Source organism: Elephantulus edwardii, unplaced genomic scaffold (genome assembly GCF_000299155.1).
Source record: "Elephantulus edwardii isolate Elephantulus edwardi_28Jun2011 unplaced genomic scaffold, EleEdw1.0 scaffold00052, whole genome shotgun sequence".
NCBI classification, from domain to species: Eukaryota; Metazoa; Chordata; class Mammalia; order Macroscelidea; family Macroscelididae; genus Elephantulus; species Elephantulus edwardii.
Genome location: NW_006399802.1, coordinates 17,747,425 through 17,763,792, shown reverse-complemented (window position 1 = coordinate 17,763,792; position 16,368 = coordinate 17,747,425). Strand labels below are relative to the sequence as shown.

The following is a 16,368-nucleotide window of genomic DNA, read 5'->3' as shown; positions in this document are numbered from 1 at the left end:
GGTTAGTGGCAAAAAAATGCATCTTCCAGAGATACTTAGATAAACATCCTTGTGTCATTTGTCACATAGGGCCAAATCAAAGTTATAATCTCTAACAAGCACCAGGAATGCTGGTACAAAGCATTGCTGATTGAGAATAGATTTATGTTCTTTGGAAACCAGATGAGCAATTGGTAATGTTGACACTCTATTTATGAAATGTGAGAAGCCTAACTGGCATATTTTCTGGATAGAAGTCATCTAGCTTTGCAACAATAAGAACAACACACAGTACTACCAATAATAGTCCTTATCTATCAGTGCACTGCCATTTAAACACTGTCTTAATGCTATCTGAGTAAATTTGAAAGAGTCTATGTTCTAAGGGATATTGTCCCCATTTAACACAGGAGAAAATACATCTGCAAAGGCTAAGTAAAGTTATCCAACCTCATGTAAGTAGTAAGTGACAGAGTGAGGATTAGCACCCAAGTCTATTTGATTCTAAAGCATGTGAATGCTCCAGAATACTGCTCTACTCAAAATAATTCCAGAAAAAGAAACCAGAATGAAACAGTGCAGGAAGTCCTCATCTACAAACCAAGCTCTTTTGCTAACTTGGACCTTGGGAGATAGTTTGAAGGTTTTAGAAGGGAATGAAGCTGCTTGTGTACCCTTTGCCCAAAGGAAAGATTGTCCTCTTCAACTGAGATTGCTACTCCAAGAGGAACACACATGGAGTGATGAAGGAGGATCCAGATAGATCAACTGAATCAACCCTGAATCTATGGGGTGAATGATGTTACAACCAGATGGCCTTTACATCCTTTGCTACAAGCTTATTGTTGTTGTTGTTGTGTGTCATCAAGTTGCTTGTGACTCATTGCTACAAACTTAGGCAAAGTAATAATTTTCTGAGTCTCAAGTTATCTAGCTTGGAAAAGTAGAGAATGAAGTACATTATTTCTAAATTCCATTCCAAACTTAAAGACTGTGATTATTCTATGGCAGAACTAAAATTAAGAAGGGTACATTGTATATTAAACAGAAATTTTAGTTTTTGCCATTAAACTTCATTGCTTCTACCTCAAAGATAAAGGGGACATATTGAATACAAAGCTGTAACTATTTTGAAAAGTAGTTAAATCATTGCTTCTGCTGCACAAAAGCTATGTAGTCCTAGAATTAATATTAGCAATCATGAGTGCAAGAGCTTTACTATATTATTAAGGTTTACATAACAATCTGTAACATTGACAACATTATTTAGCATAATTTACAGGTAGGTAAGCAGAGGCAGTCAGAGCTCAAGGAAGTGGTGAATGACAGAGCTGGGATTTTATCTCAGGGAATTTATTCTAGATGCCAGAGTCCATTCACTTTTCCATTTTCCTCAAGAACCTAAAACCTACATTATCAACTAACACTTTAAGTTCCCTCTACAAATCATGCATTTCATTATTTATCATTCATGAAAATAAACATACTGACCAAAATTTGAAAGTCATAGCAGATTTGATTTCTGAAGGACATGATTGAATGTAAACTTATTTAAATTCCGTATCGCCACAGAATTATAACAGCATTCCATGACATCTTTGCATGAATCAAAATAATTACATTTTTAAATTAAGCCTAGCGAAGACAAGGCCGCCTCTGCTTTCTGCAGTGCCTGGGGACATTGCTCAATGAATCTTTGTTGCAAAGATGAATGCTTTAAAAAGGAAGAACTGTTCTTTTTGCATATAACTGTTGGAACTCATACATCTCATTTTAATACCTACAAAATGCAATTAAAAGCTTACTTGAATTAAGGAGTGTGCATCTCTTAAGTCATAATAACCTTTAATTTCCAATATGTTAATAATTTAACTCAAAAACCAAATAATTTAAAATCCATCTTTGAAGCCTATTTTCCAGCCATGAAATTTAAGAAGCTTAACAGGCAAAATCTATCCCTTAAATCGCAGTATTAGATTTTCAGGGCTATAATTGCTTTTTGTTTTGTTTTCCTTTAGTGAATTTCATAGACCATTCAACTAAAGGTCCATTTTACCATTTTTCCTTGAAATCTCCACATAAACTTTTAGATGAGAATGCAGTATGATAACCCCTAATGTTAGAATTAGTGCTTCAGAGTTTCTTTCAGACCATGCACCACATTAAGTCATGCAGATTTCATTTGCCCAATGATAGCCACCAGTGCTATCAAAGATGCAGGCTTTTGGTTGTGGCTTTTTCAAGACACAATCTATTCATGACAGCAAATCAAACCTGTTAGTGGCATCAAGCAAGTAGAATTGATGCCGGGAACAGGACCACTTCAAATTTTATTAAAACTGCAACCGCTGAGAGCACAGCACACACATCGGGCTTTTAAATACCTCTCTCTGTGGCATTTGTCATGTTAAGAGCTGCAGCATAAACAAAGGAAAAGAGTCAATCAAATATGACACAAGCATTCCATGATCATGTTTTCTTCCCTAGGTGCAATAAGGAGTATTTGATCTCCAGGAAAGCAGACAGGCCCCAATGAGCAGTTTGAAGTTTGAATACGTTGCAGATCTCTTCCAGTTAGTGTTATTGATATCTTCTTCTAGGGTACCCTTTACAGTTACCAATTTGGTTCAATCTTTTGTAATTCTATTAATTGTATTAGAAACGGTATAAAGTTTCAGAAGATAATGCCTGATCAACTTTGTTAGCCCTGCTAGTGTGTGGTGAAGCCTGACAGACTATAGAGAAGCAGTAGAGAAGAAAAGAGTTCTGTGCCCAGAGCCACGATGGGGCAGGTGCATTGAGGCCACCTACATTTTCCACATGGCTCACCCTCCTTCTCAACTCCCCACAACACCTCATCCATGTGCTGACACAAATTCTGCATTTTGAAGTCTGTGGAAACAAGTCATTGTTTAAATACAACAGAAGCCTACTATAATTTTCCATCTAGAACAGTTATTGTCATTTTGCTTCTAGAACCTCCCAAAATTGCCTTTGCAGCTTTGTATTGATGCCAGGCCACCCTTTCCCATTGGAAATGACTCATGGTAACCCTCCCTGGATTCCAGCTTCACTTCTGCCAGTTTTTCCTTTAATTATTTAATGTCTCAATGAGAAGCAAGATAACATTAGAAAACACTATTAATGGGAGCCTGATACATTCCAACCCGTCTACTCTCATTTTCCTAGAATTTCAGTTCTTGAATATGCAACTAGTTTCTATTCACCAAGTAGGACTGCTCTGAAGGTAATATTCACAGAATGTAATAAGACCAATATTCAGTGTTATGACTGAGTGAATCATTTTAATATAGATAAAATATTTTCATTTTCTTATAAAGAATATAAGAAAATTAGATATTTTTAAACTGTTGAATGGATTTTTTTGTTTCAATAAAAGAAACATTAAGATGGCTGACTTGTCTAGCTATAAAAAAGAAGAGGGTTTTCTTGTTAAAGAGGTTTCATTTCTGTGACAGGGTGCTCATCCACCACACTTTTTGCTAAGGGGTTTCCAACATAGCCCTCTCATGTCAAGTTGGTAGCTGGGTCTTAGTTGACCCTCTAGCAGCTTTCCAAGGCTATCAATTGCATGAGAGGAGATTTCCCAACTTTCTCAGAGATGCTGGTAGACTTGAAGAGTCAGAGAGTGTTTTTGGTCCATCCATCCCTGGTAGCAATCGCTCCTTAAAAACTGCAGCCTCAATCATTCAAAGCAAGCCACTCCACTGAGATAAGGTCCTGATATGAAGTCTTCCTGAACTTTTCTGGTAGTCAGGAAAAAACCTATTTCATGAAAGATAGAGGAAAACAACTGGAAAGTTTTTCCAACACACATAATGCCTAAAGTAGAATATAAAACACAATAGAGAAACACACAAGGTTTTCTCTCAACTTGGAAAAGAATTCCTTTACTTGGTATAAAAGAGTGGCATCCACTTCCATATATAGCTTGCCGCTAGAAACCCTATGAACCTGGAGAAAGGATGAAAGTCATGCAAGTGTTGAGGACTTTCATTCATAGGATTGCTATGAGTTGTCTACGACTCGATGGCACTTAACAACTATACAATCTGTTTTCAACCTAGCAAAATTAATATGCAGCAAATACAGGTTTTTGAGGGGAATCTTTCCACAGAAAACAATATTTTAATCTCTGTGAAAGACTAAATTTCCTACTTTTTTAGTAGGAATATTTATAATAAAATATATAAAAAGTCTTATGAGCCAATATGATTTATCTTTTTTATATTATTGTATACTTATCATCTTTCAATTATCATCTTTTGCTGTTAGCAAAGAAAAATGATTGAGCTAAAGGACAAAGATTCAAACCATATATAATTGCCTTTAAAATAGATAAGTATGTTTCAGCATCGGAGATGTTAAAGCATACAACAAACTAAACATTAGCCAATGATGACTGGAAGAAACTACTGATTATAAAATGCATCACAATTTGAGAAATGATTTTTAAAAATAATTTTTTTAAAAAAATTTATTTTTTAAAGCATCTTTTAATCTATGCCATACAATATGTAGATTTCTATAGTGAGAACACACAAAAGGCTATTCTCCTGAACACATCCTGTGTGAAACATACCTGAAAGTGCCTTGTCACAGAGGAACAGAAGATAGAAGTTAGCATCCTCTACAGGAACAGCCTCCACAGTTGGCAGCTCCAAGTGGTGATGGCATTTAACACTTCCCTGTCAATGTCCAATCAGTGTGTGTGCATAGTTTTCACCTAGTAGCCCCTCAATTACTACTGGAATTTATCTCAATTATTCCTCATTTTGCCCTTTAACTTAATCCTGTCCAAACAAGTGTGTAAACAGTTCACTGAAAAATTAGAACCCTATCACAATTTAGTGGTGGAACCTCCAAGACACAGGGAAAGCATCAAGTCCTATCTTATGATTTAAGAGCCAGAGAAGGGTCAAATGCAGTGAAATTGTACCAACAGCTGCCTTTTCTGAACCTCTTTGATTCCCCCTTTACCTCTGGCTCCATTTAATTAATTTATTTTTTATTTAAGTTACAAAAAATGTAACTATTCTTTATTTTCTCTTGCCCATCTGTGGTTATTATCTCCATAGATCATTCCCTTCCCTGAGATTATGGCACATTGCATGTTTTATGAATCAGGACACTTGTCCCCATCATTCTTCAGATAGGTCCTAAGTACAGAGCAGGCTCTGAGATGAAAAACAGGAATCTCACCACCATGGATAAAGGAGAATCAGAGAGCATAACTTGTGCCTTGGGATAGATATTCTTTTGCAAGATGAAATAAGACTAAGAAATGGAGTGAGTCTAAGACACAGAAATCCATCCAGCAGCAGCAATGGCAGCAGTGCTGATGGAGGCAAAAGACATTGGTGGGAAAGCAGAGACTGGTGTCAAATAGCAATCTGCTCATCCATGAAGGCTGGGTGCCCTCAGGGCTGGGTTTACTGGCAGAGTAGGTTGTTAGTGTTGTTAAGTCAGAACCAACTCATAGCTGACCCCCCAGGTTCTCCAAGGCTGTTAATTGTACAGGAGATTACAATTTTTTTTTCTCCCACGAAACAGCTGATAGATTCCAATTACATGCCTTTGGGATTACAGTGCAGTTTCTTACCACGAGGCCACCAGAACTCCCCTGCCAGAGTAGAGGTGGTACATAATTGGCAAAACTGAGTGAACTCTCTAATCCTCGAGGAGTAGAAAAGAGACCGAGGTCAAAAGACTGAGGCTCAGAGAGAAGCCTGCCTGCAAACATGACGGAAAAGAGGGTTTGATTTTTGTATCTGTTGTTTTCAAGTGGGATTGCAAGCTGCTATTTCCTAATAGCCAATCTATTTCCCTATAAACCCTTCAAGTGTGAGTGTTATCTGTGAGTTCTGTGTGACCACTGGAATGAATTAGCAAGCCCAGTAGCAAAGTAGTGAGAAGCATGGGAAGGATGGATGAAGGTGTGAAACCTGCTGGTAGTGGGGACATGTCTGTCCACCTTGAAGTATTATTTGTGCTCCAGTTGCTGTTGGCTCGTTTCCCTTGTGAAGCTAGTAGAGGCCGGATGCTAGCACTCAAATGCTCCTCATACTGCTCTCAAAGGTTTTAATCCTTTTGTGGAATTGGTAACTCTCCCTTAGAGTAGATTGGTTTTTATTGTGAGTGCTAGAACGTTGAATTGTAAACTCATCATCAATGTGGCTTTATCTATGAAAATCTGTGTAACTTGGGTAAGACTTTGCTTTTCAGTTTTGATTTTTGTGCAACTTTGGCATGTTGTTGTTGTTATATGCCATGGAGTTGATTACAGCTCATAGCGAGCCTATGAACAACCTCTCTGAACATTGCTCTTTAGCGTTCTGACAGCAGATTTTCCCAAATGTCTTTTGATTTCCTGACTGCTGGGGCCAAGGGTGTTGATTGTGGATCTGAGCAAGATAAGCCTGCTAAAAACTTCAAATTTTTCTCCATCCCTCATGATGTTATCTATTAGCCTAGTGTTTTTCTTGATGTTGACATGCAATCCATATTGAAGACTGCAGTCTGATCTTTTGCAGCAAACACACCAAGTCCTCTGCAGTTTTGATGAGCAAGATTGTGTCATTTGCATAACAGGGGTTTTTGATAAATCTTCCTCAAAACCTGATGCGACATTCTATTCTTAAAGTCTAGCCTCTTGAATGATCTGTTTAGCAGAGAAATTTAAAAAGATATTGAGAAATTATACATGCCTGATGCACTCCGTTCTTGATTTTGAACGATGCAGTATTCCTTTGCTTTGTTCAGACAATAAAGCTATTGTAGCTTCAAGCAGGTATAGGTTTCACATGATTACAATCAAGTGTTTGAGGATTCTCACTCTTCTCAAATTAGCCACAATTTGTAGTAATCCACACAGTTAAATGCCTTTGCATAGTTGAAAAGATACAAATAGACATTCTCCTGTACTCTCTGCTTTCAGCCAAGATCCACCTAACACTGGTGGTAATGTCCCTAGTATCACTGCTTCTTCTAAACCCAGCTGTATTTCTGCTAGTTTTGGGATAATCCTCAGCAAGATTTTACCTGCATTAAAAATAATGGTATTAATGGTATTGCTCAATAATTTCTACATTCTGTTAGATCACATTTCTTGAGAACAGAAATAAAGATGGGTCTCTTCCAGTCATTTGGCCAGGAGGCTGTCCTCCAGATTTCTCAGCACAATCTGGTAAGGTCATCCAGGGCTACACCTGCTTATTGAACATGCCAACTGATAATCCATCAATTCCTGGGATCTCATTTTTTTTTTCAATTCCTTCAAAGCAGCTACTTCATTACCATTGGTTCTTGATTATATACTATTTCCTGAAATAATTCTGTGTCAGCCAATCTCTTTTGGTACAGTGACTCTGTATTCCTTCCATCTTCTTTTCCTGGGTCATTCAAGATTTTGCCATACATGACCCAAATTATATGCTAAATTCTTCAGCTGTGGAGTCCCAGGTCTTGCTTGTATTATGAACTCAATACCAAAGCTATCTTAGATATGGTCTTATGTGCTGAATATTTATTCACAGAGACTAATTTGTTTGCATGTTTCATCCTTCTCACATACCTAGAATTCTGGTAGAGACAGACAAGTTATGTTGCCTTTCAGCATCAATTGATAACATCTCTGGAAGAAGCTGTGCTGCAATCCCATAAGCATGCAATCCCATAAGTTTGAATCCGCCAGTTGCTGTTAGGAGAAGGATGGGCAATCTACTCCTTTGCAGTCTACTGCCTCTGAAAATCTGCTAGAGGGTCAACTAATAATCAGTTTTGATCCGAAGATATGCACAGCATCATCTATATCAGAACCCTTCTGTAGTTCTCACCTTTACACCGGGTTTCACTGCTAACTCACACTTCATAAAGAAGGCCTCCAATGACTTTCTCCTGCTCCTCTAATTCTCAGGATAAGCATCTTTTTCTTTATCTCTAGGACAATGCTGAACCAGCTCAGATGGATCACTGTTCTGTGTTTCTCAATTCCTATTCATTTCTGCTCTGGTGGTCTAATGGTGAGGAGTTGTACTGCCAACCCTTAAAACAGGCACTTTTTGTTGTTGTTTCGATTTTAACAAAAGTTTACAGAAAAGTTGGATTTTAAGTTATTCTTTGTTGCACATTTTCCTCCTTACCTCACTCCTGTTCACTAAAAAAAAATCATTCATTGTTGCATAATTTCCTCCCTCCTCCCCACCCCTCCCCCACTTCACTTTGCTATGCACCTCTCATTCTGGAGTTTTGTCATACAAGTAATGCCGAATCATATATTCCATTTAAACAGTTCTTTCCTTCATCTGTTCACAGTGCTCATTGTTTGTCCCCTCTTTTCTTAGTTTTTCCCCAACGTTCTTGTCAGACCTGTTTTATAATAGTGGTATTATGCAGATTTTATCCCTTTGTGACTGAGATAAATTCACTCCGTGTAATGTGAGGCAGGCACTTTTAATCCTCTGGCTACTCCACAGAAAAGATGCCATTTACAGCTCTGAAAACTTGCTCTAGGGTCAATTATGAGTTGGTTCTAACTTGATGGCTCCTTAACAACAACTGCATTCATTTCTGGCTCACTAGAAAGTTGGGTTTTATTCTTGTGAATTAGCCCAGTATTTCTAGGCTATATTAGAAGATCCCCGCCCGCCCCCGCCTTCCCGCCCATTAGAGGGTGAAACCAGGCTGTTTCTTGGAGGCAAGAATTCTGAAACTTTGTCTAACCCACTTTGGGCATGCCGCAAGAAGGAACCAGTCCTTGGAAAAGGACATCATGCTTGGGAGGGTGGAGAGACAGTGCAAGAGAGGGAGACCCTGGATGAGATGAGTGGTGGGGATAGATGTGTCAGAGACAATAAGGTTGGCACAGGATAGAGCAGAGTTTAAGGGCTGTTGTACATAGGGTTGCTCTGAGTTGCAAGCAACTTGACAGCATATAACAACAATACTTATTTCATCTGTCATAGTGCTAGAACTAGCTATAAATCATTAATTCTGGTTTTGTGTGTTTGCTTCATGAAAACTCCTAGATACATTTCTCTTGGAATTCTGATTTCTGGGTCCATGGAATTGGTGTGACCCACCCAGACCATTTCTTTCTGAACTTTAATTGAACTTTAAAGACCTCAAGAGGAACAATGGACTAGTAAGAAACTTTGCAAAAACTGTTTTGTCTTACACATTGGGGTCTTTTTACGATGACCTTCAAAAAAGTCATTGCCCAGACCCTATTAACGTAACCTGCTTAAAGCGTTCCTTCTTTCAGTTGCCTTTCCTATACCTCGAGTTGAAGTTGCCTAGCTCCAATCACCTTTACTCACATGTAATTCCGTTACACTAATATTTTAAAATTTCTCTGTGCTTTGTGTTTTTTAAAAACAATATCTTAAAGTTCTTTGCCTTGTTCTCCTTCTGGTAAAACTTCAACCATTCTCTCTTGCCTTTGGATTTATTTTTCTCCTTTTGCTAAATTACTGTTGAAACATGGTGGTGTGGGTGAGGAAGGACAGGGAGAAATCTTGCCATTGTACAGATTGACGTGGTTCTGTATCCATGTATGGTCTCATGAAAATAATAACCTTATCCAGCAATCCCAGCTTCCCTGTGAGTCATCTATCCCATTCCCCACAGCTATTTTAAAACCTTTCCCTTTGACATACAGAGATCATTTCAGAAGATACTCTTAACTAGTACTTCTTGAGAAGACAAGGCTCTCTTAAATACCGTACACAAAACTCATGAACTGATTCATACTGGGGGGGGGGGAATTATTTTCTCTTTCCTTCCTATTACAAGGGAGGAAGTTCCCTCTTCCTGTCTAAGTACGGTAACCATATAATTTACCCTGTAAGCTGGGATACTTTTGGAAGTAAAAGGCATACTCTATTAATAATTCCTCCAGGACAACAGGTGTAAAACAGAACCATCCTGAGCAAACAGCGACACATGAACACCCTCTGTGTAAGATTTATTATTATTCCACTTGTTCCCTGAATATACCGCTTTTATGTTCTGAAGCATCACATTCCCTTTAATATTTGCCTTCTCCGATATATAACCACCTTCTCTTTCTCCCTGGGCTCCTCAAAATGTCAACACTTCAAATTTTAAAAAATGTCAGTCTCTATTATCAACCATAAAAATAGCTAAAAATTATGATAGTCAACATTTATCATGTGTTTATAGAAAACCATATGCTTTATGAAGCACTATGAACCACACCTCAATAAATACTAACAACAAAACCCACCTCACAGATGAGACTAAGGCTTGTGGTAGGAAGAGTTTTGTGCTCAGTTTCCTTATCTAGCAGAAGGATGCTAGTAGTGAAAGGTTTAAGCAAAACAAGGTGCAATTTTAGGTCAAGAAAATTCTCACAGCCTGAGAAATAGAACTATAAGTGAATATTCAGATTTCTCAGTGGGGATCTTTCCCTAGATGATGAATTAGTAAATTATCAAAGAACCTTTCTTAAAAAAATATGAAAATATTTTTACAATGTAACTTATAAATTCAGGAACAATATATTTCTTTTTTTCCCCACCTCAGCATATTATTTTTCTAAACTCTTTATAATAGAGCAAAATCTGAAAAAATTCTTTTTTATTTTTATATATTTTCTACATACTGAATAAAAATAGTCTTTCTGAAATTATAAACAAGGGAGGATTGTCTAAGTCAAAGTAGAAGTTCTTAAATGATGTCTTGTTCTTTCAGGGTGGTAGTAAATTATTTTCTGTATTGATCCACATTACCAGAGCTTGTAGAAATAGATGAAATGTAATGTATCATACTAGTGAAACCTTCTTTTGCTGTTCATTTTTCTTTTTCTATTCATGTCCAATGGCTAGGACAGTTAAAGGGTTTGGATTGTATGCATCTCTGATTTTGCCAAAATACCATAGTCTTCCCAGAAAACCATGAGAATCTCTGCTCACACTGTGATGGAAAAGAATATGGCTACTTACCCTCAACTTCAAGCTTCACCAATTTGGAATATGCTGTCCCAAGGCTGTTCTTTGCCACGCAGCGATAATGTCCTGCATCTTCCTTTTGTACATTATGAATTCTCAAACTTCCAGATTCAAGAACTGCAATGCGGGAATTTTCCTGAGTGAAATAGAGAGTGAAATAGGCCTAAAACATCATGGCTCACTCAAGTACACATTTGCCATAGTTTATCAAGACATAGTCATCTCTACTATCATCATCAATATAACCTTAACATTTACTGAGAATTTATTCTGTCTCAAATTCAATGTTAAATGAGATAGTACAAGATCACCAAAATAAATCTTTAAAATGATCCCATAAGACATCATTTCTGTTTATATTCTTTAATCTCTAGGACACCAAGATTTATTTGACTTAGTTAAAAGTCACATCATGTTGTTCTGATGGAATGTATTACTTTAGCACTGTACACCCTCTACAGTGTCCTTAAGGGAATACATGTCCTTGGAAGATAGGGAAATTCAACAAATAAAAACAATTTTGCTTTGAGGTTTAAATATTATATTTTTTTTACCTTTCAATTCAGTAGTATACATAGAGCCACTCTTGTTTTCCTTATAAAAAACATATCTTATATCTATAATAAAAGGAAGGCTAGACTTACATAATCATAAAATATTTTAGCATTCTTTGTCTTATTCCTCCCAAAATAGGGCTGTTAATTTTGTATTTTTCCCTTCCAGATAATCTACATACATTAAGATCTATGTCTTCCACGTGGACTATGATAGGCTTAACTCATTAACATTGAGTCCAAACCCACTCATAGCTGACTCCTCAGTGGGTCTCTGAGATTGTAAACTGTGTAGGAGGAGATTACTCATCTTTCTTCTGTGAAGCTGCTGATAGATTTGAATTGCCAGCGAGTCTAGGCCTTTGTGTTGTTAGCAGCATAAGTCCCTACAGACAAGGCCACCAGAGTTCCCTAGACTTGGTAAAATGAAGACCATACTGTCTGTGGCCTCATCTAGTCTACAGCTAGTAAGTGATAAGTATGGAAAGGAAAAATGATGATGCAGCATGAAGATTTATCAATATATTTATGAATAAGATACAGAGGAAGTATAAAAGCAGCATGGATAATGAACTTTTAATGTATCTGTTCTCTGTAACCAAAGACACAATGTTGTTTATCAGTCTTAAATCATCATGCTCTAATTTTACTCCTGAGTGTTTGTGTTTTTACTCTTTTATTCCAAATCTCATTTCTTTCTCTTCCTAGAGACCATCAGTTCTAAAACCTAGACTTTAGTTTTATCTTTTTTCTTCTTAAATTTTAAAGAGTCAATGTTGTAAGAAGAAATTGACCAACTAGCTAACAAATAAAAACAACTCTGGCCTTGCCTTTCTTGCCATCCCTAACATCACTAGCTCTCACCTCTGTTCCCCACACCCCCATGTCCATCTTCAATGGAAGTGTTTTATAATTTACATAAAGAGGAACATAAATACTTACATTTGGTTAATATGTATATGAAAGAAATTACCCTGCAATTTTGTAAATGTGTAGCTGTGTTTGTAAAGGACTGCTATATTTAACAATGTTTTATACACATCATGATGAACACTTACCTTGAGAGCAGTATCTCCCTTGATCCATGACACTGAAGGTTTGGGATTGCCCATTGTAGTACATGGAAGAACTGCCTTCAACCCTTCTATTATTTTTACATTTATGGGAGGACGAGTTATTTTAGGCTCTAAAGGAAAAGAAAAATTAAAAAATCATTGTGACCATATCAAGTTAAGAGTTTCTAACTTTACATTTAACTCTATTTGTTGTTGTTGTTATTATTGTTGTTGTTGCTGTTGTTATGTGCCATCGAGTTGACTATCATAGTGACCCTATGTACAATAGCTCTAAACCCTGTTCTATCCTGAGTCAATCTAACTGTCTCTGATACACCAACCCTCATTACCCCAGTTACTGAGTCAATCTATCCCATCTGGAGTCATCTTCTCCTTTGCTGTCCCTCCACCAAGCATGATGTCTTTCTCCAAGGACTGGTCCCTCCTAGCAACATGCTCAATTATAGTTCTAAAAATAACTTTGCATATAGCACATTATAAAATTCACCAAATATTAAGACAAGATTTTAGTGAATGTTAAGTGAGATAATTTTTCTAACTTTTTTCTTAAAAAAATTACTAATGATTTTTTTTTGGTGTGTACCATCAAATCAGATCTGACTGGTACAGGAGGAGATTGCCCCTCCTTCTCCAGCAGAACATCTGGTGGACTCAAACTGCGTGCCTCTGGGATTGCAGTTTCTTGCCATTAGATCACCAGAGCTCCTGTAATATTTGTTTCTGTTGTATGTCATCTTTTGTTGTATGTCATCAAGTCCAGTGCAAGACATAGAGATCATAAACAATGGCTCTAGACCTTGCCCTATCCTAAGCCAACCTCACTGTCTCTTAAACAACTGATCCCATTGCCACAGTCACTGTGTAAATCCATCTCATCCAGGATCTTCCTTTTCTGTGCTGACTGCTGACCTTTCCCCTTCCAAATAGGATTCCTTCTCCAAGGACTCTTCCCTACTGGCAATATGCCCAGAGCATGTGAGACAGAGCTTCAAAATCCTGGCCTCCAAAGAGCAAACTGGTTTCACCCCCTCAAGGACAAATTTAAGAACAAATTCAAGCCTCAAGTTGCAATACTTAATGAATCAATGGGAAAAATATTTAATGATCCAGGAAGCATCAAAAGAAGATTAAACAAACACACAATTACTGTACAAAAAAAAAATTTGGTTGATACAGAACCATTTCAGGAAATAGCATATGATCAAGAACCAATGGTAATAAAAGAGGAAGTTCAAGCTGGTCTGAAGAAATTGACAAAAAAATAAGGGCTCATAAATTGAGGAAATAAATACTAAATTACAGATTCCAGCAAACATATTTTAACCCTGTATGTACTTATATGGTTGTACCAAGAAATCTTTAAGACAGATATCTGGCCAACTGACAGTAAGAATTTCATATTTATTCCTATTTCCCCTCCCCCCCAAAAAAGTGACTCAACAGAATGTGGAAGTTTCCAAGAAATATTATTAATTTTACATGCAAGAAAAATACTGTTAAAGGTATCTAAAAACTATTAGAACAGCACATCAAGAAAGAACTGCCAGAAATATAAGCTGGATTTAGAAGAGGTTGTTACATTAGGATTATCATTGCTGATGTCAGATGGGTCTTGGCTGAAAGCAGAGAATACCAGAAGGATATCTATTTGTGTCTTATCACGGACACAAAGGCATGTGACTGAGTGGACTGAAAAAAATAATTGTGCCTAACATTGAGAAGAATAGGAATCCTGGAACATTTGATTATGCTCATATGAAACCTACACCTAGACCAAGCAGCTGCTATGCAAACAGAGCCAAGAAGAGAGTGTTTCAAGGTTATATACTATCTCATGCCTTATCAATTTTTCTAAAGGTTAGGTTATCTCTATTTCATTAAAATTTTGTTCACAAAACCTCAGATTTATGATATAGAAATGAGATAAAGATATTTTGCTTAGAAAATAAACTAAATATTATTCATAACCAGAAGAAATTCTGCCATACAATTTGGGGGAACTTAAATCTACAAAGCAAAATAGAGAAATTTCACTATTGTAAACTAATCTTAATTTTTTTTCAAAAGACATTGCTTTATGCCATCTATTTTTTTCTATCCAATTTTTATTCTTCAACAGTAAATGTACAAAGGAAGAATTTTCTAAATATATCAGGAAGGATGGAGAAGAGATTGAAACTATCAACAACCTCTTCTTGCTTGGATCCACAATTAACACCCTTAGTACCAGTAGTCAGGAAATAAGAAGATGCATTGCACTCAGAAAATCTGCAGTTAAGGACCTCTCCAAATTTTTGAGGAGTAATGATGTCAGTTTGAAGACAAAGGTACATCTAAATCAAGCTATGGTCTTTCCAATCACTCACTATGGATCTGAGAGCAGGACAGTGAATAAGGATGACAGAAAATAATTGATACCTTTGAGCTGTGATATTGGAGAAGAGCACTGAACATCCCAGGGACAGCCAAAAGAACAAATACATCTTGGATAGGGTACAGCCAGATTGCACTTTAGAGGCAAGGATAATGAGGCTTAGCCTCACATACTTTGGGCATGTTACTAGAAGGGGCTGTTTCTTGGAAAAGGACATGATGCTGGGAAGGGTGGAAGGTCAGGGAAGGAGAGGAAGACCTTTGACCAGGTGGACTGATGTGGTGACTGCCGCAATGGGCTCTTGTGTGTCAGGAAGTGTGAGGATGGCACAGGATAGGACAGGATTCAGATCTATTGTTCATAGAGTCACTATGAGTCATACTCAACTTGACAGCACCTAACAACAATAACATGAAAGCATTCATCAATTTTAGCAACTGAGGTGATCATGTAGTGCATATTCAGCTGAATGGGTAAGTTCTCTTTTAAAAAGGCTGGGTAAGAGAAGTGATGAGATGAGACAAGAAGAGAGAATTTTCAAACCAAGTTCAAGACCATTAGTACTAGAGAGAATATGAGAACATCCAAGGAAAAGCAGCAAAATAATATCTCAAAACAGTAAAATACTTAAATGCATCCTGTTTTCAGAATCAAGACTTTATTATTTAACTAAGTAGAGAATTTCAATTTCTTCACTTGGTTCTCACTGCTGCAGATGTCTACTTGTGGGTATAACCCACTTAACTGACAGGGCCTCCAAATAAACTTTCCCACAAAGCTCTACTCTTCTTACTATCTCATCCTTTACCAATTGATCTGGATGTTTTGCTAGATAGTTTGGTCTTTCCCTTGCAAGCAGGATAGAAGGTAAAAATCTGCTCTTATTCTCATTAATTTCTGGAGGTGGAAGTGTTCTCATTGTCTTTCTAGGACCTCTGATTTTAGCATTTCTTTTAATATAAAAACTCTGAAAAGAAACTAATAAAAGGCATCATTGAAAAATTGAAACCTCAATACGCCATGCAGCCTCTGCAAATACCTTTTGCAACTATGAGCAACCTCATCTCGGTCAATTTCATTGCCATCAAATTGGAACTAACTCATGGCTGACCCTTCAGTCTTTGAGCTGGCACTGTAACTCTCTACTCACTAGGCCACCAGTGCTCTCTATTAACTCCATGTATATATTATTCCTAGTATCCTCTGCCAAAAATAAGAAGCTGACTATGGTATGTGACCTGAAAGAAATAAAATGCATTCAGTTTAAGAATCTCAACAAAGATACTCAAGAATTAAACCACACAATTAACCAACTCGATCTTATAGATATTGATAGGCTAATGCACCCCCCAAAAGCACAATACACCTTCTTTTCCAATGTGCATGGAACATTC

At 37.1% G+C, this 16,368-nt stretch overlaps 1 protein-coding gene across 6 annotated transcripts in view; it reads right to left on the bottom strand.

The window, feature by feature from the left end:
• MUSK (muscle, skeletal, receptor tyrosine kinase) overlaps positions 1-16,368 on the bottom strand; it is a 130,486-nt gene that overhangs the window by 93,903 nt on the left and 20,215 nt on the right. For all 6 annotated transcript variants that reach the window (XM_006886934.1, XM_006886932.1, XM_006886935.1 and 3 more), the window contains exons 4-5: positions 12,583-12,710; positions 10,965-11,106 (exon numbers count right to left, since the gene is read on the bottom strand). In XM_006886934.1, the coding sequence (XP_006886996.1) occupies positions 10,965-11,106; positions 12,583-12,710 (270 nt within the window). The remainder of the gene's footprint in view (positions 1-10,964; positions 11,107-12,582; positions 12,711-16,368) is intronic.